Genomic DNA, 27,024 nt, shown 5'->3' with positions numbered 1-27,024 from the left:
ACAGAAATCAAACAATGTTTTTGCTTTTAGAAATCTCCAGTTTGAACTGTCATTCATTTAAGTTTTAATTTTTTTGTTTTAATAACTTTAAAATGATACAAAGTCGATCATGTATTTGCTGTTGTAGATAAGCATTTTCAGATATTCATGGCACATATTTTAAAGTCCTGTAATTAGTAATTAAATTGAATATACTTTCTTAATATTTTGAGATATTTTTAGGTAAAGATTTCTCTGGGATTTTTGACCAGTTCAAAACTTCTCTACTGGTCATATGGATATTTGAAAAGACTTACTTTTAATTGCAGAAACTCTGTGAATAATTTACAGTGAAAGGATTTGTACTTGCATGTCCCTCCAGAATGTTTACATGTTCAAGACTACAATTGAAGTTCTCCAGTAAAACGCAAGAAAGTTGTTAGGCTAATTTCAAGCTGCAGGGTCAGGTACATGGGAGAAAGGTTAGATCCATGGTTACTGCTCTGCCCCCCTGACCCCTCGTGCATCTCCTCTCATCCAAAAGATCTGAGAAAATACTCAGAAGTCAGTCTAGCCTTGGCATGAACTTCACACCACAGCTTGAATTTGAAACAATAAGTTTTTTAAATGGGTAAGACAAATTGCAATTTCTCATGCACAGTTTATAAATTGAACCATGCCAGCTACGTGCAGATTACCATTCACCAACATATGTTCTAAATAATGAATTACAGTAATGTCAAAGGAGGGAGAGATAGAGGCAGTGTGCTGTATGATTTGTGATTCTCTGATCGGTGAGGTGTGCTCACACACACAGCCAAAGGAGACATTGATGTGTTCAGCTAAATATTTTCATCAGATGGCAATTTATGACCCTCACAAAGCTGTATAATTCCACTTCTGCTACTAAATCAAGGCAATAGCTTCTCCACCAAGACAATCTAAGTCACATTACTGGAATTCCTCGACCATCAGCTGGTCCTTCTGTCCATTTAAATTATAGTAGGTTTTCATCAACTATCCACAAAGCTCTCTTAGCATCTCTGCCTCATGGGGTAGACTGCCTGTCTTTTCTTGGTTCTTCAGTAACTAAACCCTTGTGAGACCATGGACTCCAAGAAAGACCTAGATTATTCCGAATTCCACTCCAGCAAATGGTATATTCATTTAGAATAACAACATGATGCTGCCCATTGATTCATTCAACAAACATTTCCTGTGTGCAGAGGACTGAGTTAGACCCAGACGGTATACAACACAGACCCCTCAGAGTACAAAAGCTAAGAGGAAAATCAGGGCAAGAATTGGCAGTGTTTACCAGGAAGATTAGACTTCTACCAGGGAAGAAAGGTTTCCCTGACACAAGAAACCCCTGTTGCCAAAGAGGCGAGGTCATTCTGAATGGAATCAGGAGGAAGCTTTACATGCTCTTAACCACACGGTTGATTCCAGAACCCTGGTGGAACTGTTGACCAGTTCAAATTTGTTGGGAAGACATTGCAAAGCCATTTGGTCTGATTGGTATCCATTGCCTTACTCGGCTATTGGTGCCATTGCCAAAATGTCATTTCATTTTCCAACAGCTAAACAAACTTTTAGGATAATTGTGCTTATCTCATGCTTAGTTCCTGATTGACCTTCAACATATGATGTAATTAACTTTACAACCTAAGACCAAAATATGTCACTTGATTAAATAATGAAAATAAGCACATAGAAATTTAAGGAATAATCCTAGTATGAGAGTTTCCCCTTAATGTAAGTTGTTCTAATTATGGTTATACAGAAGAGAAATATTTGGAAACATTTTATGAAAAACCATTTTAACAGGGAAAGGAAGTAAATTTAGAGTGCCTTCATTATAGAATGTAACACATTCTCCTCAATAGAAATTAAATTTCATTTTATGTTTTCTACAAATTCAACGATATATCTTCTACAATTTTACATTTTATAAAGACCAAGTGGTGAATTTCCCTTACACATTTTCCTGGTTTCATTACCCGAAGATAGTATATCTAACCAGTTGAAACTTCACTTCTTCTAAATAAAGCAATAATTGCAAATACTAGCACATCTCCCAAAATACAGTGGTCATTTTAATTCTTCACAGTGTCATTTCCCAACACACATGTTGGCTTTTATTTTGGGAAGTGCAGCTTTGTTTTGCCCAATGCTCAGATACTTAACATAGAATTTATATTTCTATTCTTTCACAAACTGTTAAGAGCTGGTATCATTTATAATGACAAGGAACCCAAATCCTACAGATGTTATTCAGATGATTATTTCAAGGAGCATTACTAATTCACAATAATAAAAAGCATTATTACCAAATATAAAAATGCAAGGACTTAGAGTGATTTAAAAATATATACCAGTATGAACTATTTGGGATGAATTTTCAAAGAGATTCAACCAGGCCTCTTGTCAGTGTGCATGCAATTTTGTGCCCACAAACTAATTGCACTCATATTTGATTAATTGTGCATGCAACTGGCCGCTTGTTTCTTCAGCCTGAGGGGCAAATGGCCAGTGAGGCCCTCTGTTTGCATGCACAATGCGCTGCTGCCTGCAGAGTTAGTATGTGTGAGTTTGTAAGACAGGAGAGACCACCTAATAGAAACCTGGTCCTTTGTTCCTTGAGAAATATTATCCTGCTCTACAAAATAATATCTCATTAGCAGGAACACATTTGCCCCCATTATAGAAAGATCTGGTCAAAAAAGAAAGAAAATTATCAAGCATTCTCACAAACAGGCCGTGTCGACATGTAAATTGAACTGACCAAATTTAGGTTGAAGTCATTAGAATAACTGCTCTCAATTATATGCATTGTTTTGGCATTTGACATAGTCTCTAGACCACTAAGAGAAACTTTAATAGAAATGGAAAAAGGGAACAAACAATTTATTATAGGAGATTCCATCTCTATAGTCACCCCCACTCACTAAAAGGTACAGAAATACAATATTCTTCCACTGTGTCTTAGCTGTTGATTGGTTTGGAGTTGAGTCAATGATTTCCTTAGTGTAGTGAACTCTTTAATAGAATTTCCCTCTGTCAATATAGATAGCAACTGCTGTGCAACTTGTATTTGGGGGAAATGATAGGTTAAGTGACACGTCCATGGTCACATGGATAATATATTTCAAAGCCCAAACTTTTTTTTAATCTTTACCTTCCATCTTAGAATCAATATTGCGTATTGATTCCAAGGTAGAAGAGTGATAAGAACTAGTGTAAGAAAACTCTTTTCACAAAGGGTAAATCAGAAAGGGAAACCCTGGGATGGTGTTACTATGGTTGGCCAAGAGTGTTGATTAGTTAACCCTCAGAGCAACCCTAACTGACTGATCTGGGAGCCCATGGCTTCTCCCTGCCCTGCTAGTCCTCTGGCAGAGAACTAGACAGAATAGCTTGTTGTTTTTAACAGAAAAGGGTCCCCTCCTACGAGATATTGGTTGATTCTAGTCAAGAGGGATTTGACTAGCGAGCTTCAAGAGAGAAACCTCTTCCATTGACAGAGAGGCTATGGCAGCTTTCTCTCTGACTCACTAGAGTAGGGTGAAGATGGAGGGGCAGCTGAGGCCTGAACAAGATAAAGACACCAAAGGAATTTGAGATAGCCTTTTGTTCAGGTCTTCGCTTATTGTCTGAACTTCCTTGATGTCTCCTTCTGGGCAGACCCATCTGGGGAGAAGGCAATGATGGGCACCTCAAGATTTGGCTTAACTTGAGATTACACAGCACCTTCTCCCTTTAGAAACCCTTTCTCCCTTCTGGCCCCCTTCATCCTTACAAAGATTGACTGCATTTATTTAACTAAAGTTGGTTTAATCCTAAAGGGAAGGGATCTGGATAGAGGGAAGTAGGCATTGCCCTAAACCTAAAGCACAGAATGGGTTCAAGCCTCTCTCCTATTTGAGCTGAGCTCAGTACTCACAGGCTTATGGAGGTTTTCCTTCTTCCTATTTTATGCTGTATCTATGCTGGTTTTCTTAAGTTCAAAGTCTTTAGCAGTAGACAACAAGAGGAAAGGAGATTCTGATCTTCAGGACTGGTTTAGCCTGTCTCTCCAGGCTGGTACCCCTAGAAACAGGAGTTACAGTTCAAGCAGCCCCCTTTAAATCCTTTTGTTCAATGGCACAATCCACAGAAATCCAGGTAGAGAAAACAGTTGGGAAAATCCCAGGAATAGAGGTCGTTTCTATCCTGAGAGGCAGACAGAGATCCCTCCAATCCTGAGGTCTAGGAAAGAGTATTTTCAGAGAGCAACTGTTACTCTCTCAAGTCTCTCCCCTCCCCCTTCCAACTGCCTTCATTGTCAATCAATTCTTCTCTCCAACATTCCAAATCCTTTCTGTGCAATTTTTCCACACTAGGCAATGGGGATTAAGTGACTTGCCCAGGGTCACCCAGCTAGGAAATGTCTGAGGCAACATCTGAACCCAGGACCTCCCATCTGTAGGTCTGGCTCTTAATCTACTGAGCTACCTAGGTGCTACCTCAAAGACTAAACTTGAATCTAAGTCTTCCAGATTCTGAGACTAGCTCTCTCTCCTCTATACCATACCACATTGCCTTAAAAAAAATTTGTTTTTAATTACTCCCCCAAAAGCACTGGACTCTGTAAAGAAAAATACAGTCTTGATGGCCCTTCTTCCTAAAGGAGTTTCTTGCCCATATGTTAGTATTATTGTACATTTTCATTGAGAAATATAATCTTGGAAGAAAATAAGTCTTTAAACACAGATTATTAGTGATGCATAAAAAAGGAGATTGGTTCTTACCAGAATTATTTGCCATTGTCATTACAGATACAATTTGCATTGATGTAATGGAAAAGGGACCAAGTTGGTGAGGTCTTTTAGTAACTCCTGCTGGCTTATGATAGTATGCTGCTTGCTTTAACCATAATGCACTATAGGAATTCCTTAATAAGATAGGTTTCTTCACAAAAGAGACTATTCTAACAATTTATCCAGGAAAAATGAAATAGATGAAAGCTGCCTATGATTTGGACTATAACACGAGGCTGGGAAGCTGGTCCACTGAGTTAATTCATTAGTATACATCTGGGATAGGCACTTCAGATGGACAATGAAGTGAACCCAGAATTGAAAAGGAGGAAGAAGGAGAGCTCAGTTTCATTCGCCAACTGTGTTGTACTTTTTTCCCCTTAATTTGGAGATGTTGGTTGATTCTAGTCAAGAGGGATTTGACTAGCGGGCCTCCAGAGAGAAACCTCTTCTGTTGACAGAGAGGCTATGGCAAGCCTAAGAACAGTATTTTATTTCAACAAAAATAATGAAATAAACCAAACCTAGAAACAAGTAAGAAGAACATGGGAAAATGGTGGAATGACACAGAAAACAAACATTAGAATTGAAGTTCACCCCTCATCACCTGTGTGACCATGCACAAGTCACTTAAACTATTTCTGTCTGCTTCTTTTTTCTTTATTCTCATAATTTTTATTTATTTTAAAAATATTTTTCCATGTTTCCATGATTCATTTTTCTGACCCTCCCTCTTTCCTCCCTTTCCCAGAGCCGACAAGCAATTCACTGGGTTTTACAAATGTTATCACTTGATACCTATTTCCATATTATTTATTTTTGCTTTAGAGAGATCTTTTAAAGCCAAAATCCCAAATCACATACCCATATATAATGTGACAATTGATGTCATATGTTCTTCTTTTGCATTTCTGCTTCCAAAGTTATTTCTCTCAATGTAGATAGCATTCTTTTACTTAAGTCCTTCAGAAGTACCCTGGATTACTGCACTGCTACTAGTAGCAAAGTCCATTACATTGTATTGTTCCACAGTGTTTTACTTCCTGTGTACAATGTTCTCTTGCTTCTGCTCACCTCACTTTGCACCAGTTCATTGAGGTTCTCCCAGTTCATACAGAAATACTCCAGATCATCATTCCTTATAGCACAATAGTATTCCATCACTACCATATACCACAATTTGTTCAGCCATTCCCCAATCGATGGACAACCACTTGTTTTCTAATTTTTTGCCTCCACAAAGAGTGAAGTTATGAATATTTTTGTACAGGTATTTTTCCTTATTATCTTTTTGAGTTACAAACCTAGTAGTGGTATTGTTGGATCAAAGGGCATGCATTCTTTTAAAGCCCTTCGTGCATAATTCCAAATTGCTTTCCAGAATGGTTGGATTAATTCACAACTCCACCAGCAATGCATTAGTGTCCCAATTTTGCCATGTCCCTTCCAACATTCATCACTTTCCTTTGTTGTCATATTGGCCAATCTGCTAGGTATGAGGTGGTACCTAAGAGTTGTTTTGATTTGTATTTCTCTAATTAGGAGAGATTTAGAACACTTTTTCATATGATTATTGATAGTTTTAATTCTTCATCTGAAAACTGCCTATTCACATTCCTTGACTATTTGTCAATTGGGGAATGGCTTGGTTTCTTGTACAATTGTTGTTTTGTACTTTTACCAATCTTAGGATATTCCCCAATAGAAAAGCCTGCCATTCTACCATAAAAATTCTCCCCATATTCTTGCCATAGTCTTTATAGAATCAAAATTGCACGAGACACAGTTCAATAAAGGAAAAAAATTGTTTTTGTGGCCTATGAACAAGCAATAACTTAAAAGAAATCATTCAGCAAATGTCTAATTCAGCAAGAGCAAGAGATAAATGGATAGTCCAATTGTTATGGTCCTATGAAATAGGAAATGATGCACTGAGTAAATCTCCTAAGGTGGTCTGTGATATTCACACAGGAAGAAAAGGCAATGATGCATTGTGATCTATACTTCTGAAGGCCTTAAGTAAAAGAATGCTATCCACATTGAGAGAACTATGGGAGCAGAAATGCAAAAGAAGAATATATGACATCAGTTGTCACATGTATATATGGGTATGTGATTTGGGATTTTGGCTTTAAAAGATCTCTCTAAAGCAAAAATAAATAATATGGAAATAGGTATCAAGTGATAACATTTGTAAAACCCACTGAAAGGGAGGGAGGAGGAAGGGACAGAAAATGAATCATGGAAACATGGAAAAATATTTTTAAAATAAATTTAAAAATAAATAAAAATTATGAGATTAATAAAGAAAAAAGAAGCAGACAGCAATAGTTTAAGTGACTTGTGCATGGTCACACAGGTGATGAGGGATGAACTTCACCCACTTTTTGATAACTGAAGAACTAAACTAAATACTGAAAATTAAACCAGATATTGAAAAGCAAAGCAAAAAATTGATTCAATTTGTAATTATCATTATACTGTTCACTCTGAGACATTGGTCTGGATTATAGCAGTCTCCAAGGTCAAAGATAGGATTGATAAAACATTCTATGGGTAGTAATTTCTAGCTTAAACAAGGGTTTAGTTAATAAATAATTGTGGGGGAAAAGGAAAAGGACAATATTACAAATTTAAAACTCCATTTGATTATGACTATTGTTATGTTATTATTGATATAATTGTTATATTCAATAATCTGGGAAGAGATGGATGTCACCTTGACTAGCAGGGATGGCAGTTGAAAGTCTCAGAATGTTCCCAGGTGCCGTGAGCCAGAGGCAAACTTCGTTTGGCCTCACCCTATAAATACCCCTCACAGCCACTTTGAGGGAGGTCTCCATACTGAAGTCATCGGACTGAAAAGTCTCTGGTCTGAAGTCTCAAGATTCAGAGGCTGAGAACTGCAGATCACAGATCTCTGCCAACCTCTGTGGTTCAATCTGGGCAGTGGGTGACTGGAAGGATGGTTGAAGGGTTGCCAGGTGGTTTAAGAAGAAGAGGGTAGGAAATAACCTGAATCTATTTCCTGATAGACTAAGAGAGCTAGTGAATCACCAACACTGGTGATAAGAGAGCTGAGAGAATAAATACCATCAATACATCTGCAGCAATAGCCTCCCTATTCTCTGGCTTGGCTGTGGTCAGGTCCAGCTGGAGGTAGAGGAGAGGTGAAATCTCCAGCTTCCACCTGATCAATAGCCTCCAGTCCAGATTGTTAATTAGTTTAAAGATAACAGATCAATAGGGTTTCCAATCCCCAATCCTTGACTTTGTTATCCTTTTCTGATTTATAGATAAAAGAGTGTTCAACAACAAATACCTTCCTGAGTGGTCTTTCTATCATGGCCCTTGGGAAGGAAGTCAAACGCAGTCAGATCCTGAACATTATCCAAGGCAGATCAATAGCCCAATACTAGTTTATCCAACCCCAGGTTGGATCTGGAAAGGGGATAACTTACAATAGCAGTCAGGGTGACAGGAATAGGTGTTCCTCCCACCAACAGCAGCTAAGGAGATCATAGATAGATACACTTCATCACCATCATTATACATCTATATCTCCCTTGTACCTCATATTCCTATAACATAATATGCCTCAGTATGAGGAGCTAGTATGGCAAAATGAATAAAGGACGTACAGAGTTAGAAAAGTAATGGCTCAAGGTCTACTTTCATTCACTAAACTTCTCTCCATCCAAGGCAACTCCCTAAGAAACATTTTGGTTTATAGATAAATATATGGAATTTCAGATCTGCAAAGATCTAAAATCAGAAAATCTGAAATCAAAGAGAGTTTCCACATTAGGAGTTCCCTATACAAATGAAAAACCAGAACTGGACTGGGTGGTGGGGTGAAGTGGGAAAGCATAAATGTCTTCCATGAAGAAAAAGATTAATAACTATTTAGAAAATATTTTAATTTCATTCACTCTGCTTACAAAAGTGAAAATAGGGGGAAAAACAGCATAGAAAAGCATTTCTAATCCCCTTATTCATCTACCAACACTGTAGATGAAATCAATTTATCCAAAGCATCTGCACAATTCTCACAGGGTAATATTGTAATATATTTGTGCATGTACAATGCATGGGACATTTTACATATGTATACATAAAAATTGTTGAATAAATTGACAAAAAATGAGCTAGAAATAAATTCTAGAACAAAACAAAAATTCCATTAAGAGAAAGAAGATGTAAAAGAAGTTTAACTTTTTCCCCACCCAGGACAGTGGATTGTACCATGCCTTAGCTGTTCAGACAACAGAACCTGTGACTGGAGAGAAATAACATGGCAGCCTCATAACTGCCAATACAGTGTCCTGTCAAAGAATCAACTTCAACACTGTCTGAGTGGAAGAAAGGTAGGTCACAATTGCAGAAACCCATTTATTTGTTCTACCTGTAGCACAAAAACATACCCTAATGACTTCACTTTCATAGGAAAGCACTTTGCTAACTCTAAAACACTAGAAAAACGTGAATTACCATTCTCATTATGGCACCAGAAGTCACAGCATTGTTTTTATTCTCACATGTATAGCTTTGTTTTTCAATGTGTACCAATAAAACAGATTGGTGCTATGATTCATAGATAGATAGATATGTGTATATATATGTGCATATATATATATATGTCATCAAGAGAGATCCTTAAAAATTCCTAACCCATTTCTTCAAAGATTGGAAATTAAGCTTTTATTGCTAGACACAGATAATATTGAAACTACACCCCCATTTCCCAACTGCTCTATTTCCACGCTGCCATTTCAGCATGAAATCAATTGCGGGAGCTTGCCACTTTGACTAGATTTGGCAATATGGAGCAACTGAGTTCCTCAACTGCAGCTACTGTAGTAGACATTGCTATTAAAACTGACATCTGTAGTTTAGCACAAGAAACCACATGGTTCCGCTTGCAAATCTCATTTCTCCTACTATATACTGAATGCATGGCATTGCTCTTGCATACTAACCTTACTGATCTTCTTTCACATTCCTAGGCAGGTCTCGCATGGACCTCACTAGACTGAATTTTCCTTTAGTGAGGCTTCTAAGCTGATTTCTTGGAAATACACTCTTCTTGATAGGCATGCTTTGACTGTGTAGCATTTGACAGACATCTCTAATTAGTGAATCGGGCACACAGACTGAGATGCATTTTGACCTAAAGTAAGTAATACATCCTTCTCCACATTTTCACAGTTTTTGGTTTCTTTTTGGTCTTTTTAGTTGTTTGTAAGCTCTCCTTTATATAGAAAATTGGAAACAGTAATTAATACTCAAAATCCCTTTTGATACATGAAAAGAGATCAGGACTGCAAACCCATCCATATTTTTGAGAACAAATAGCTTAGGGGAAAAAAGAAAATAGAAAGATAGCTTTTGGACCACTCCCACTACAGCATTTTCCTGCAGACCTCAATCCAAAGACCCAAATTTCAACCAATAGACCAAAACATAAGTGGCCTCATCCTTGCTGGTGGTGCTTTTTGCCAAGTCATCCACCATGATACATACAGACAGCACCGACCAAAAATTTCAGAAATGTAACAGTGGGAACATTGGAAATTGTTATGGTCTTCACATTTGGGACTTTCACAAAATTTCATCAGAAACTTAAAAAAATACCTTGGCTTAGAGCATTATCAAGTAAATTACATGTGAACAGATTATCTGAGAGTAATTAGATTTGGCATTCATACTCAGTGACCTGGGTGACTGGATAGATTACTTCAAAAATTAATAACGTTCAACTTGTTAATTTACAAAATAAGAAAAAAATCAACATCTGGCCCTACAAAGTACTTCAGGTATGTTGCAAAAAAAAAATGTAATTGTGTATAATTAGTTTTATAATTTGACTTTTTACTCTTTGTGATTTGAATGATCTAACAGCCCTTAAGTTATATTCTCTTCATTCCACATCTTTTCTCTTAATTCTTGAAAAATCCACTACTTGTTAGGGATAGGGGTAGAGACAGAGACAGAGACAGAGAGAGAGAGAGAGAGAGACAGAGACAGAGACAGAGACAGAGACTAAAGAAAGAACTATAGAAGATAATTACAAAGGTAAGATTCGATTGCAATTATGATCAAATGAGATAGTATTTGTAAAATATTTTGTAAATCTTAATTTTTATTTTGTTCAGTTGTTCAATCATGTCCAACTCTTCATGACCTATGTACCATAGCATGCCAGACCCTTCTATACACTGCTCTCTCTTGAAATCTTTCAGTTGAGATGCTTGCTATTATTATTATTATTGTTTTTACTTGTTAACAGCTCCAGAATGAGACAGTCTCAGGGCTGTCTTAAATTAGGAAAGTTATTTTGAATAATGAGTCAGTTAACCTCTCTGAATATCAATCTGTTCATCTGTAAAATGAAGAGATTAGACAAAAGGACAAGAGACTGGCAAACTATACTATGAAAACAAATGGCAAGCCAGATTTGACCTACAGGTCAAAGTTTGCTGACCTCTGATGAAAGGTTATTTCTGTCTCTAATATTGAGTCTACTGTCTATAGATTTTTGGTTAAAAGGAGTCTATTCGTATTATAAGTTGGTCATCCTAAGTGAGAAAGAATTAGCTTTTTTCAGTACTTTGAGCTCAGAAAAATTTACAGATTTTATGTATGATCATCCAAAATGTACTTTAATCTTACACTATCACATAGTGAATGTCTTTCCTTCAAAAGTAGTTTGTGACATTAGACTGACCAGAAATTTGTGGTAGTGGTTTCTAAAATATGATTAGTATAGTGGGGAAAGCAGAAGCGGGAATAACTTTCTATTTGACTTTCTTCTCCAAAAAGAGTGAGCCCTCTTCATTTAAAATGAGAGAAACATAATAATAGATGTGGTAGAAAAGCAGGTTGTGGTTGGGGGAGCTCTGAAAATCATAGCAATAATTATTCTTTGAAGAATATGAAATTTCCTAACTTCAGAAATTGAACTATATCACTCCAAAAAATGTTCATAAAATCATAGATCTAAAGCTGGAATGGACCTTAGATTATGTCATCTACATGAAGAAACTGAGGACCAAAGACATCTTTTACCCTACTAAGAGAGAGGGCTTCATCTCATCTAAGAGGAAATTCCTTAAAGTCTCTAGGGAAGTCAATTAAAAAGTCAGAGACTGAGTGAGGTGCCATTCCTCATTTTGCAAATCTTTTCTCTATTTCCATTGGTCTCTTCCTGAAAAGAGTCTAGAACCACATGTATCTCTCTTGAAAAAGGAATAAAGATCTCTTTTCAGATTTCTTGAACTATCTCCAATTCCTCACATAGTCACGTAAGGTTGTCTCTCTACCAATCCAGAGGCATTCCTAAACAGTAGCACACAAAACACTGAAGGCCTGAAACCTGGGTAACACAAAAAATAAATATAAGGAAATTTCAGGAGGATGTGGCCCTATAATAGATGAGGGGGACAAGAAAAATTTCATGTAGAAGATAGTTCTAGGTGGCACTATAGATAGAACACTAGACCTGGAGTCGAGAAGAATTATCTTCCTGAGTTTAAATCTGGCCTAACACTGTGTGACCCTAGGCAAGTCACAACCCTATTTGCCTCAGTTTCTTCATCTATAAAACCACTCCAGTATCTTTGCCAAGAAAACCATAAATGGGGTCACGAAGAGTTGGACATGATAAAAATGAATGAACAGCAAAAACAATCGAAGGTGGTACCTGAGCTAACTTTTGAAGGAACCCTAAACGGTGGAGGTGAAGAGGGAATACATTCTAGTCATGGATAGCTTATGCAAAGGCAGGGAGATGGTATGAAGGAGGGCAGCAAGCAGGCTACTTTGGTTGGTCCTTAGTGGAAGTGAAGGGAAGTAATGGGAATATAACACATCATAGAAAATTTAACCTTGTTTCAGGCAGCCAGCATGATTATGAGTAGAACAGTAGGGAAGTAAGTTAGTTGCCCAAGCCTTTCCAGTAACAATAGTAATATTAATTTAATTAATGCTTTCCAAGAAAGAAGAATTATGTAGGGCATAGAAAGAGTAGCTTCAAGGGCCAGTAAGATATGAATTCCAGGCACCCCTCATACTCATACTGGCTGTGTGACCTTAGACAAGTCATTTAACTTGTAAAGTGCTCTGCACAACCTTCTAAGGCTATGTTACAGCTAAGGTGATGATTGGATTGGTAGCAGAAGTTTCCCCACTCACCACAGGTTTCATTAGTATAGAAGTTAAGTCTCAGTTCCTATACCAAATGTAAAAAAATGGAGAGAAATAGAGAAAATGGATAAAAGAGAAGCATCAGGACTGCTGGGCTCTGGTACTCTCGTCAGATGGCTGGATAGGATGAAGCATTGGTCTTTTCTTCTGAAATCAGCTTGGAGTATGAAAGATGAAAACACAGATGACAATAAGGGTAAAAAAAAAGATAGCTGTTCAATTCAGCTGTCTCCAATCCAGTGCAAGTCAAAAAAGTTTGTCTTCATGGATGGAGTGCTCCAGACTTTTGGAGGTCTTTGCCTAAAGTGTTGCTGTTCCTGGTATTGGCATACCTCAGAAATATGCAGATTTGGTTTCAGACCACCACAATGATGTGAATATTTAAATAATGTGAGTCACACACTTTTTCTGTTTCTCAGTGTGTGTAAAACTTATATTTACATATATATTAAAGTTTATTAAATCATGATAGTATTATATCTAAAAAACAACATGCATATCTTAATTAAAAATAGTTTAATAAATGTTAATCATCATCTGTGCCTTTAGTAAATTGTAATCTTTTGCTGATGGAGGGCATTGCCTCATTGTTGATGGCTGCTGACTCACCAGAGTGGTGGCTGTTGAATGTGGGTGGCTGTGGCAATTTCTTAAAATAAGACAACAATGAAGTTTGCTACATTGATTGGCTCTCCCTTTCAAAAAATATTTCTTTGTAGTATGTGATACCAGTTGGTAGTGTTTAACCTACAGTAGAACTTCTTTCAAAATTGGAGTCAATCATCTCAATCCCTGCTGTCATTTTTCAACTAAGTTTATGAAATATTCTTCAATATTGTGTCTCTGAGACTAGTATTATGGGGAAAACCAGGGGAGTTGACTTAAATATTAAATTTGGGCTCAGTAGGGTGGATATGAGACAGGAAGGGACAATGGGTAAGACTTTACAAGCCAGGGAACCAGGTTTAACTATAAGGGAAATGACCATTGACAGAAATGGCAGTTAAGCCTGACTGTCACCCTGCCCCACCCAGCCTGGAATAACTTCAGAGTATTAAATATACACAATGAGGACTTTAAAGTACTAGAAAAACACACAGGGAAACAGTTTAATTATAATATGAGGGGATAGAAAGGGGGTTAGGTGAAGATATGACTAACTACCCAGGCCTGGAGTCAAAGGGGTAAGTTCCTTAGCCAACCTGGCTTCTGCCAGGTTTTGACAGCTTGGCTAAGGACCTGAGGAAGAGGGCTTGGATTTGGGGTTTCACAACTGTTCCAGAGATGTTTTCAGGATACCAGGAACCAACTCCTCCACAGCCGATGATCCAAAGTAACCAGGAGGGAGAGATGTCTGCAGACTGTCCACCAGATCACAGGCCACTTCCCTACTCAGAGTTGACTTGCAGGATTGATGTCTTCTGCCTTTTGAACCTTCACCACTCTCCCAGATCCCAGGTCAAAAAGGGACTGCAGATTGCACTTCTGCTCTGAACCCCTCAGAGCTCAGCAGCCTCCCTACCCCCTGCATTCCATTCAGAATGTCCATGACTTCCAGCAAAGGCTTTCTCTAACATGCTTACCCAAATCTGCTTTTAAACTTTTACAGCCTATACCTATTACACTAGGGAGGCCTGAGGAGAGGAAGAGAGATGAGACATGGCTGATCAGTGGAGGAGTCAGAACACATAAAACATTTATTGATTAAGTTCATCATCTTATATGGACATGGTTCGTGGTTGCCCAAAACAATTCTAATTATAACATCAACAATCCCTGACCACAAATCACCATAGCAAATATAAAATGTTGAAAATGTTTTGAATTGCCAAAATGTGATACAGAGGCATGATGTGGGCACATACTGTTGGAAAAACAGCACCAATATGCTTGCTTAACACAGGTCGCCACACACCTTCAATTTATTAAAAATACACACATACATACAATATCTGTGAAGCCCAACAAAAAGAGGAATGCCTGTATAGAGAAAGTGGCAGTAGCAGGGAAGATGGCAAGATGCTCACTTTGGCTAGATATAGCATGCTGGTGTGTAGCAAGGGTGCTAAGATGGTCCTCTATCCAATTTGATGATCCCTTCTGAATTACTTACTAAGATTACTTTTGTAACAAGGAGGCCTCCCATCGAATGAGCTCTGGGCCCTAGCTGGGTTGCATCGAATGATAGTCAACTGAGAGTCAGGGAAATGGAGTCTTATTGGAGGAATCTCTAGCCATATTTAACATAGCCCCAGTCGTTCCAGATTAATCAACAATTTACTGTGTCTTTTTAGCTGGGAACTGAAATGTATATCTAGTTGCCTGGGAAGTACCCTCTTCTAACAAAGTAATTTCATCAGATAGATTAGGGAACTCAAAAAACTGTCAAGGGTTCTCCTGCTTACTCCTGCCACACATGAGTATGGGGGATGAAGATAGCCATTCGTATGATATAATACTTGCAAAAAATATTACACAAACTGGATTTATGATATACCCTTGAAACCATCAAATGCTAGAAATATTCTCATGTTAAGTACTTCACATGTTAATTAGTCTGCAAGAAGTAAGAAAAACAAGAAAGATATGCATTTTACTGAAATGCCAAAAAAAATCAATAAAATAAATGATACTGAGAAAGCTGAATGTTATATATGGGATGTGTGGTGACTAGACCACTATATTAGATTCCAGAACATATGGGTTCTTATTTCAATTCCTTCCCCTTTATTTGCTATAAGACCCTGCCAAGTTTAACCTCTGTTCCTAAATGTCCTCATATGCAAAATACACATAACTGACCCTGCTTATCTCTAAAAAATGTTGTAAGAATTAACACTGCTTTAAAACTTCTCTTGTCTACCAAGGATATTCATAAATATCTTGAAATTCTCTTCTTTATGAACAAGGTCTCCTGGGTTCAATAGGAAGGAGACTTAGTTGCACTGAACCAAATACCCCCAGGAATCACATTCTTATTCCAAAGAGGAAATAAGCAGATAAATTCTAATTTAACAGGAACCCAGCAGAAAAGTAAAGCATTAATATTTATTTTTTAAATTGTATTATATGATGTATTTTTTATTAGAGTTGTCTCTTTGTGAACACAGAACTTGTCTTTGAGGAACACTCAGCTGTATGGCACTGCCTAGCATGTGCCAAGGACATCATACATTTTTTGTTAGTGATGATGCTTTCATCATTATGGAATGGTAATGGTACTCTGTGTTTAAGTTCTGCCATGGAGCTTTCAGTAAAACGATCAGACTGTTTCATCTTTGCAGTATAAAAAATAGTTATACGCACAGTCATCCAGGAAAACCAAATTAATTAATTTAATCAAGGTTAGTCAGAATCATTCTCAAAATGGTTCTGCAGCCATATGTGCACATACAGATTACATATGGGAAAAATGCTAAGCATAAATGTTTTGTTTTAAACAAAAGTATCTTAATTGGAACTTCTAGTTCATGAGATAGATGAGTCAAGGCAGAATTATTTTCTTTACAAAAGTATTAACCAAAAAGTTTCCCTTAATTAGCAATCCCCTAATAGTGCATTTAAAAGATGATTTGATATAGGAAACATTAGTTTATACTCACATTGTTTGTGAACATTGGGTAAGGTAAGGTATTCTTATATTTTTAATCACTACCATAAACACTTTTTTGAGGCTACCTGACTAGCCTGATGCCTTTAAGAATTTTAGAAAAGAAAGGCTATGACAGTAAAACAAGAACAAATTCCTAACAATTAGATCTCTCCAAAAGGAGATCCCCCTCAAGAGGAGATGGGTTCTCTGGTGCTATCCCTGACCTCAAAAACCTTTTTTCTACTGGAAGTTTTCATTCTACTGCTTATTTTGTGATGACTGTCTCCATGGAACACAAATATAATGTTAGATGAGAAATAGTGGTCATTGTAGGAAAAGCTTGGCACAGAAAGGAGATTTTTGGAGGCTAGAAGGGTAGGAGTGACAATTGGAAGGAGCAACAGAGGCTTGTGGGAAATAGAACTGGAGGAGGGACTTTGTCTCTGGACTTGGTGTAACATGGAGGACTTTCACCTCACCTCAGGATTCAATACCTGAAACTTTCCCAATCTTTCCCTTGTGCCTGAAGATCTGAAAGTGTTCCTGGTTTTCTCTTAAACAACCATCAAAGAGGCTGTCTTGATATATACAGTAGCTAGAGGGGTTTTCAACCCGGAAAGCTCACTGAGACAGCCTGAAGACTTTACCCTACCTGTGCCTTCCAAAGAGAGACATTTGCAACCTGTTTTTAGGTAGATTAGCTGACAGATTAGAGGAAGAAGAACATTTGAAGCCATTGACTTGACTAGGTCAAAGAGACTCCAAACTTCCTGTGTGTTAGAATAGGATTTCCTGATCCCATTAGCCTAACCCTTCCTTGAAACTGTTGTAATAAACCAACCCTTTTGAGAGATTCACAGTCAGATCAGAATTCCTTGAGAATACTTGGATAGTGTTGAGGGTGAGAGGGGATAATTTGGGGAAACAACTCTATTAAGCTTCAGTTAAGTTAAATCTGAAGCTGACCACCATTGTTGTCTCCCCGATAGGAAGCTGGGTTCAGAGAGGACTTTGAGGGGCCCAGGCCATTCATTAAGCCCTGGCAACCAGTCATTACCAAACCCCAAAAGGTCCTTTGTCTGAACAATGATTTCTGTCCATCTCTATTCTCAACACCATCATAGAGATAAACTCCATTGAAGCCTTCAGGGTAAAGGAGGAGAATAACTCAGCTAGCCTCAACACCTAACCAGACTAGCTAAGCCAATAACATCTTTGACTTCTCCCTCAATCATTTTTACATCATTCACTTTTAAATTTAATTTTAAATCAAAGATAAGCTATGTGTTTTAAAACATTTTCCTTTCTCTAACCAGAGAAAAGTCCTTTTCAAAGAGCATGTTATGGTATAGTATACTGTGATTAAATGTAGGATAAGGCGGTAGCTAGGTGACTTAGTGGATAGAATGTTGGGCCTGGAGTCAGAAGACCTGAGTTCAAATTGAGCATCAGACATTCACTAGCTGTGTGGCCCAGGACAAGTCACTTAGCCTCTTTTTTGTCTTAATCCATTGAAGAAGGAAACAGCAAACCATTTTAGTATGTTTGCCAAGGAAACCCCATGAACAATATGATCCTTGAGATCACAAAAAGCTGGACACAACTAAACAAGTTAGGGTAGAGTAGGGTAGGGTAGGGCAGAGCAGAGTAAAGCAGTGAATATACCATTGAAATCACAGGTCCATTTGCAATCTTCATCACATTTTTCTCTAAAGTACTGGAAGATATGGGAGAGAGGAAGGCAATTTTCTTTCTTAAAATTCTCATTAGCTATAAGCTAAGAAAACCTATTCTTCAACCTTCTTTTTTTAAATAATATTTATTTATTTATTTATTTATTTTTATTTTACTTTTTAGAAAAATTTTCCCCTTGGTTACAGGATTCATGTTCTTACTCTTCCCTCCACCCCCACACCCTACCCCTGTAGCCGACATGCATTTCTGCTGGTTTCTTCATGTGTCATCGATCAAGACCTATTTCCAAGTTATTGATAGTTGCATTGGTGTGGTCATTTCGAGTCTACATCCCCAATCATGTCCGCATCAACCCATGTGTTCAAGCAGTTATTTTTCTTCTGTGTTTCCACTCCTGCGATTCTTCCTCTGAATGTGGGTAGTGTTCTTTTCCATGAATCCCTCAGAATTGTCCTGGGTCACTGCATTGCGGCAACCTTCTTAGAAGGCTGTTACAAAGGCTTTTCCTTAGACTATTGACTTTCTAAAAGCCTTTCCTTTTGGTTCTTAATTCCCTTTTTTCTTGTTTTGTTTCATTTTGGTTGTTGTTATTTTGTTGTTGTTGTTGTTGTTTTACTGCTGTATTTGTTTTGGAGGATATGAAACTTGTTGGATCTGTACCTTGGGACTTTTAGGACCACCTATGGTGAAAGAATTAGATACAAATTAGTTGACTCTTGGAAAAGGATATGAATTCTCTAGAGCACTTGTAAGGAACCATATTTCCATGTTATGGTGTGTTAGCCTGGCTAATCAGTCATAGCACTACATTTCAGGCATCATGAACAGGAAACTGACTTCTGATGGAAAGACTGGGGAAAATTTCTGGTTGAATGATTTTCAGTTAGTCTTTTTCAAATATTCTTTTTGTCACCTTATTTAAACTTTGTTAAAACAAATGTGATGCATTACATTTGGAGGATTTTTTAAATATAGAAACTGAAACATATGAAAATTAATTATATTAATACAGGAGTCAGTGATAAATATTTTGAAAATTGTATTCTCTTACACATCTGTCTGTGTAGAACCCCCACAGCTGACTGACTAATGAGTTCTGAATTAGATATTTGTGAGAATTTATAAAATATAACATTGTTACATAGTATGAGACACTGCAAGGGAAGTAGTTTAAAAACATGGTAACTAATCTTACCATTGGAAACACTTACGGGCCTGACATAAGTGATTTTTTTCCAACAAACGTTTATTTTGTTTGTCAGTTGAAAATACAGCTCAAAGTTTAGACCTGTAATAAAATATCGAGGAGAAGAGTGCAATTAAGAACAGGAAATACGAAAAGGCAATATTTGTTGAAGGACTTACAACTCAGCTGTTAAAACAGGAACTATAACAAATTTTCTAAGTAATGTTTTCAGGTTAAGCTGTGTCTTGAAATTAAAGATGTTTAAAATTTTGGTGTGGATAATTTATAATATTCTCTGACTACTAAGGGAGTTCTATGATTACATAAGTCATTATTGCCTGTCAATTCTAATATTTGAATGTTATTAAATTCCTTTTTGTTTGGGTTTTGTACTAACGTTTTACCATAAAAGAGTGAGTTATACATCATATGGCATTTTATTTTAAAATATATACATAAACATATATGTAAACACACGTATAAGTACATATGTATGTACATGTGTGTGTATTTAGAAACAGCTTGGAGTAATAGATATAGTTTTGCCTTCAAGTTTGGCTTCTGAAAACACATTGGTCACATGGCCACTATTATACCTAATTTCAGTATTTCCAAGCAACTCTCAAAGACTAGAAGGCATAGATAAATTGATTATCTGCTTTACTGTAGGAAATTTCTCCACCAGTGGTTTCCTGAAATCAGAAGTCAGAACCCCTCCAAATTCCTGTCCCCAAAATAAAGGCTGCAGGACATAGTCTAAACAGAATTGTATTTGGAATCAGGAGAGACCTAGATTGAAATCTCCATTTTGACACTTTTTCTAACTGTATAATCAGTCAAGTTACTTAATTTCTGCATGCCTCAGTTTCTTCTTCTGCAAAATGGAGTTAAAAAAAGACGTACCACACACCTCATAGGCTATTATGATAAAAGTGGTTTGTAAACCTTAGTATATCAACAGCTATTGTATCATCTAAATAGAAAAAAAATATATGTTTGTTCAGCAGAAAGAACTGAAATCAATTGATGTTTCATGTTTGTTTTCATTAAGTAAATTTCCTATGTGTATGCAAAAGAGAAGAGGAAAGATTTGGGTTGGCATTATTTAGTTCTTCATTATTTTTCTGTCCCAAAGCATTAGTTAAGCTCTTGACCTAGACTAATTAATATACATAATTGGGGAACGCATTTTGGATATAAAATGTTGTATTGTGAAAGTGAAAATACTCTGTTGCATTATGCAACTACAATGGCTTAACCTCCTATGTAGTCTATTTCTCCCCCAACTTTCCATCATGCTTTTTAGTCATTTTTTTATCTTTCTTTAGCTCTTCAAAGAGTTCTTGTTGGGCTTGTGTCCAATCTGCATTTTTTCTTTTAGACTTACAGGTAGATGTTTTCAAGTCATTTCTTCTGAGATTCTGCTTGAGCTTCCCTATCACTATAGAAGATTTTATGGTCAGGTTCTTTTTGTTGTTTTCTTGTTTTTCCAACCTGTTTCTTGACTTTGGATTTTATCTTAAATTTGGGCTTTGCTCACTTGGGAATTGAGGGGAGAAATCACTGGCTTTTGCTTCAGGCTTCAATGTCCTTTTGTTGTTTTTGCTGCTATAACTGGAGGCCTATAAGTTTTTAGTGCCTCCAAATGGTAAAATTTGGAGAGAGTTCTGATCATTGTACTCTTTTGCCTGATATCTACACAAGTAGGGACCTAATTACAACTACTCCTCTCTTCCCATGAACTGTGATCTAGAAATGGGTAGTGTTGATGGAACTATCAAAACAATAGTCAAGGGGGGCAGCTGGGTAGCTCAGTGGATTGAGAGCCAGGCCTAGAGATGGGAGGTCCTAGGTTCAAATCTGGCTTCAGACACTTCCCAGCTGTGTGACCCTGGGCAAGTCACTTGACCCCCATCGCCCACCCTTATCACTCTTCCACCTATGAGCCAATACACAGAAGTTAAGGGTTAAAAAAAAAACAAACAGTCATTCCTGTTATTAGTTCTAGCCCAGGGGTTACTTGGAATCTCTTTGGGCCAGATGGTCAGCCCCTTTACCATCTCTGGGTGTTGGATACTGTTGCTACCTTTGAGGTCCATAGCTGGAATTTCTTCTTTTCCTATCTCCCTATTCTGCCCTGAGCTGGAAACAGAACTCATATGATATGTGTAGTTTGTTACTGGTTTTTTTTTAACTCAGATTTTGTTTAAGCCCTTTTTAAAAAAAAGTTATTTAAAAAAAGTTTGTTGTTTTTTTTTAATTTTTAAAAAGTTATATATGACTAATGGGAGAGCTCAGAAAGAAGGTTCTATCATTTTGGCTCATCCCCAAAACCGTCAGTTACAAAGGAAACACTTGGTTAAAACAAACTGCAGCATTAGACCTGAAATTTCAGCATTTCTTAATTTCCCAGTGAAAACTATTTCTGTCTAATGAGCAGGAAAAACCTGGCATAATAGACTATTAGCCTATTAACCCAATAGCTCATAGTATAAAAGACCTACTACCAATACTCCATCTTTTACCTCTTCCTTTTGAAAGTTTGTTGGAGAAATGCTTACATGCTCATTGACCTGTAGTGCCAATAGGTTTTCTTACAAGGAATAGCAAGGGTCTAATGCCTAACTTTATCAGACAGGAAAAGAAAAACATCTTTAGCAAAATGACTTTGATAGCTGAATGGAGGATAGATTAGAAGCACTTTGTAGAGATTCTACTCTGATTGAGACTCTGCAACAAAAGGTACACAAACAAAAGGTACTTTTTGCCTTGGGGAAGCAAAAAGATATTGTATCATGTTATTTTTATCAAGAAAAGTACTTCACAAATGCAAATATTTCATATAAACAGTGCCCCCTTACAAAACACAAAATGAACATCATAAAGAAGGCAATGGAAAGGTTCATGGTATATATGATTAAGCTGAAACATGTAACCAATGAAGAACTAAAGAGGACACATGAACAGGAGATAATCAAAGAATTACACAACCAAAAAAAAAAAAAAAAGAAGAAAGAAAATGAGCTCGTCTCATAGAACGAGGGAAGAATAGATAACAATCATACGAACAGTGTTCCATTATTTCCCCTGTAAAGTTACAATAAAATGAGGAAAGCCTCCAAAATAGTGGTCAGGTTTTCTGTAGTGAATCCTTCATAGGGCATGGATGAGAGCTGCACAAGATAGACAGGAACAGATGGGTTGCAATCTGCATCTTTGGAAGAAAGTCTTGAATTAATGAGATCATCAATTCATTTGAGTTATTATCTCAATTATCTTTTTCACAGAGGCTTGTGGCCATATTTATTTATACCTACTGATTGATTGAGAGTATGTATGTCTTGCTCTTTATTTAGTAAGTGCTAAGTGTTTATTGCCTAGAGCAGTGATGGGCAAACTTTTTAAGGAGGGGACCAAAGGAAAGGAAATGCTCATCTGTCAGTCTGTTTCTAAGGCAACTCTTTCCAAGTTTCATTGTATTGTATCCTACTCATTGTATTCGTCAGATTAGGAATAATATCATGCTGCCAGATAGAACATTTCAGAGGGCCATATCTGGCTTGCGCCCAAATTTGCCCATCACTGGCCTAGTGGTATGTGCTGCATCATTTTTGCCATTTCCCTGCATCACCTACTTTGGTCACTAACTCTTGTCTACTCTGTAATTTGTAGTGACAATAACCTGGTCCCGAATTGCCATCATAAACTCTTCTGTTGCAAAAAGAAAACTTTCTTCATGATACAGCCATTTGGTCCTTGCTCTTTTTGTCAACATCTTGTTTTCTAGGCTCACATAAGTGTTGTCTATTGAGATCTTTGTGAATCCATTCTTTAATCATAAATGTTCTATAGACTTCACTCAGGAAAATACTAATTTTGGTTACATTTGATAAACACAAGGATGCTTTTTCTCAAAAATATTTATATTGTGTCAAGCTATTTTACACATGCTCAAATAATATTTATCAGTCTATTTTACTCTTTTTTTTAAAACCCTTACCTTCTGTCTTAGAATCCATACTAAGTGTTGATTCCAAGGTAGAAGAGTGGTAAGGGCTAGACAATCAAGGTTAAAGCGATTTGGCCAGGATGACACAAATAGGAAATGTCTGAGGTCAGCTTTGAAAACAGGTCCTCCTGACTCCAGGTCTGGCACTCTGTCCACTGTGTTACCCTTGCTGCCCCTAATCAGTCTGTTTTAGCAAGGAATTATTCATCTTTCTAAAGATGAATTGGCTTGGGATTATGGGTTCTGTGTTTCATTAATATTGTTCAGTGCTTTGTGAGGACATTTTACAAAGCTTTTATGGTATATTTTATAATTGTAGCAGTGTACAATAACTGGTAGAGCATAGGTGTTGATTATTTTAAAGCATGTTCTTCCCATTTAACTTTGATTTTAGGATGCCAGTAGGAATCTCAATTTTTTTGGCAACAGCCATCTCTTTGATTTTTTTTATGTACAATGTGTCTTGCCTAAAGGAGACAGTTATTTGTAAGTGTTGCCTTCATCTATTGGTTCAATATGACTCCCAGTTTCAAGTTCAAATTCTTCAGTCCGTTTTTTTCTTGATATACCTTAAGAATTTTGCACTCGTTGAGTCCAAATAATTTTTTATATCATTGGTGAAAGATTCCACAAGGTGAAAGAGCTGAATAATGCATTACCTTTAATTGAACCATATAGTTCAGAGGCATCCATACACATCAAGAGCATTAATAAGATGTTTGGTTTGACTCCCTCTTTAACTTGGAAACCAACATCTCTTCTTCTTTTTTTTTTTTTTTTTTTTTTTTTTTTTAAACCCTTACCTTCTATCTTGGAGCCAATAGTATGTATTGGCTCCAAGACAGAAGAGTGGTAAGGGTAGGCAATGGGGGTCAAGTGACTTGCCCAAGGTCACACATCTGGGAAGTGTTTGAGGCCAGATTTGAACCTAGGACCTCCCGTCTCTAGGCCTGGCTCTCAATCCACTGAGCTACCCAGATGCCCGCCCCCTCCCATCTCTTCTTTTTAAAAGATGATAATGGGTTTAAGAATAAGCAAAACCATTGTGGATTTTAATTGTCTCCCTGGAGAGAAAAAAATGCTGGCTTTAATATAAAGTATTCTTTATAACATTGTTTTGGTGAGGTATTCTAAAGAGAAAACAGTTTTCCATGTGGACATCAAAGACTCCAGTGCTTTTACTGTTTTGGGATCTATTTTGTAAATTTGTAATATATGAATGAGAAACTGAGTAAAGACTTTGTGATAATCAGCAAAGGAAGTATAAATATTAGGTCATTTTCAAATAACTTATTTAATAATTATTGAACCTATACTAAATTATTCTTTATACCCTTGGGACTTTGGGGAGTAACTTTTTTTGGTCTTTAGCCTTTATTTTATTTTTGTTTATATTTATAGAAGTTTTAATGATAAAAAGATGCAAATTCGTTGCATACAATTCTCAAAACACATAGATTGGTCCATATCTGGAGGTGTTGTGTGTGATGCCTCCTGATAAGAAAGGTAGAATCAGATTGACGTGTCATTGTCAAGAATCATTTTTTGGAGTTTGTATCAAATAATGATTTTTAGTGTTCTGATCCTGATTTTCAGATTCTTCAGCTTTTTCCTTGATTCCTCTCCTTAATTTCATTTTTCCATTTGGTTTAATCTAAGTTTAAGGATGAAGTTTGTTTTTATTTATATTCCTAATTGTCTTCCATTGGTTGGTAACTTGCTGTTGTGAGATTTGGAGCTGAAAGAAAGTATTATTGAAAAAAGCATCATGAAAATAAGAGAAATTGGTGGAGACCTAGGAGATGGCATGTTCTAATGTCCTAGAATAGTGCTTTATCATAAACTGTGATGCAAGCAAGACTTAAGTCATGTTCTCTGCTAACCTCAGTGAAGTCAGTTGTATAGAGGACTGAAGTAAAAGCTAATGTTTAAGAAGACCACTATAACCATCAGCTACTAGTTTCAAATATGCAATGATTTGCTGCTGTCATTATAATTAAAATCTGCAGATTTTATTTGTATTTTTTAACAAAGACATTTATACATTCATAATTCTGGGTGCAAGGTCCACGAACCAATGTTTTATTTTCAACTTAAACCAATTGAGGCATTGTACTAGTATTCTGTTAATTCAGAATTTTATTGTTTACCATTACTAGAAGTTCAAAAGCAGCCCAATCACTGTAAAGATTAATTAAAATTGTGTTCAAAGTAGAGAAATTTCCAGCTAAATGACTACCTTTTTGTAATAAATTTGTTTAAAATTTTTAAAAAGCAATATGAAGCCTTTGGAACAAAAGAGATTCATTTCTTGTTTTGCTATGACATTATACTTGTCAATAATAAAAGCATCCATTCCTTAATTCTCTTACATTTGTATTTCAGGTTTGCCCTCTTTAATAGTCAGTTTATCTGCATTGAAGCATTTCCAGTAGACAGGATATAGTATTAGCATTTCCTATTTATCTTCATTATGTCTTTTCTTTTAGTTACAATGTATGTAACTAATATGTAGCATAATATGATATCTAACATAATGATAATATAATGCATATGATTTGTTAAAAAATATAATAAATTCTGATAAATATGTTTATCCAAGAGAAACAAATCCTCACATTATCTATTTCCAAAAATCTATCTCATTCTTTTTTTCTTTTCCACTTTCTTCCTCCATTCCCCCTCCTCAAGAAGGCAGAAAATATGATGTAGGTTCTACATATGTTTTCATACGATACATAATTTCCTGTTTACCATTTTGTGAAACAAGACACATATTGCTTGCATATGAGAAAAATTCATGGAGGAAAGTGAGTAAAGAGTGATATGTTTCTGGGACAGCTGGGTGGCTCAGTGGATTGAGAGCCAGGCCCAGAGACAGAAGTTCCTGGGTTCAAATCTGGACTCATATACTTCCTAACTGTATGACCCTGGGCAAGTCATTTGACCCCATTGTCTAACCCTGATTGCTCTTCTGCCTTGGAACAAATACACAGTATTAATTATAAGATGGAAAATAAGAGTTGGTTAAAAAAAAAAAGTGGTATGTTTCAATCTGCATTTAGACTCCATCTGTCCTTTCAAAAGCCAAAAATATTTTTTTTCTTGTCATGAGTCCCTTGGAGTTGTCCTGGATACTTGCTTTGTGGATAATAGTTAAGTTATGTGCAGTTGATCATTATTCATTGTTGTTACAAGTCTTTCCAGGATTTTTTGTGATCATCTTGTTTGTCATTTCTTTTAGCACAATAGTATTCCATTAAAATTATATACCATAACTTGTTCAGTCTTTCTCCAGTTGATGGATACCCCTTCAAATTCCAGATCTTTGCCACCTCAAAAAGAACTGCTATAAATATTTTTAAATGTAGAGTATCTTTTCCTTTTTCCTTGGTCACCTTAGAAAATAACCTAATAATGATATTACTGAGTCAAAAGGCATGCACAGTTTTATAACTCTTTGAAAGAGACTGGTCTCCAAAATGGTTGGATTAGTTTGCAGTTCCACTAGCAATGTATTAGTGTCTATATTTTTCCATATCCCCTCCAACATTTG

At 36.6% G+C, this 27,024-nt stretch overlaps 1 protein-coding gene across 1 annotated transcript in view; it reads left to right on the top strand.

The window, feature by feature from the left end:
• The window catches only part of CPED1 (cadherin like and PC-esterase domain containing 1), a 411,868-nt gene that overhangs the window by 358,179 nt on the left and 26,665 nt on the right, over positions 1-27,024 (top strand). Inside the window, exon 17 of the mRNA XM_044678790.1 lies at positions 9,012-9,148. Coding sequence (XP_044534725.1) covers positions 9,012-9,148 — 137 coding nt within the window. The remainder of the gene's footprint in view (positions 1-9,011; positions 9,149-27,024) is intronic.

The sequence above is a fragment of the Gracilinanus agilis genome, chromosome 5 (genome assembly GCF_016433145.1).
Source record: "Gracilinanus agilis isolate LMUSP501 chromosome 5, AgileGrace, whole genome shotgun sequence".
Classification (NCBI taxonomy): domain Eukaryota; kingdom Metazoa; phylum Chordata; class Mammalia; order Didelphimorphia; family Didelphidae; genus Gracilinanus; species Gracilinanus agilis.
This window is presented reverse-complemented; position numbering and strand designations above follow the sequence as displayed.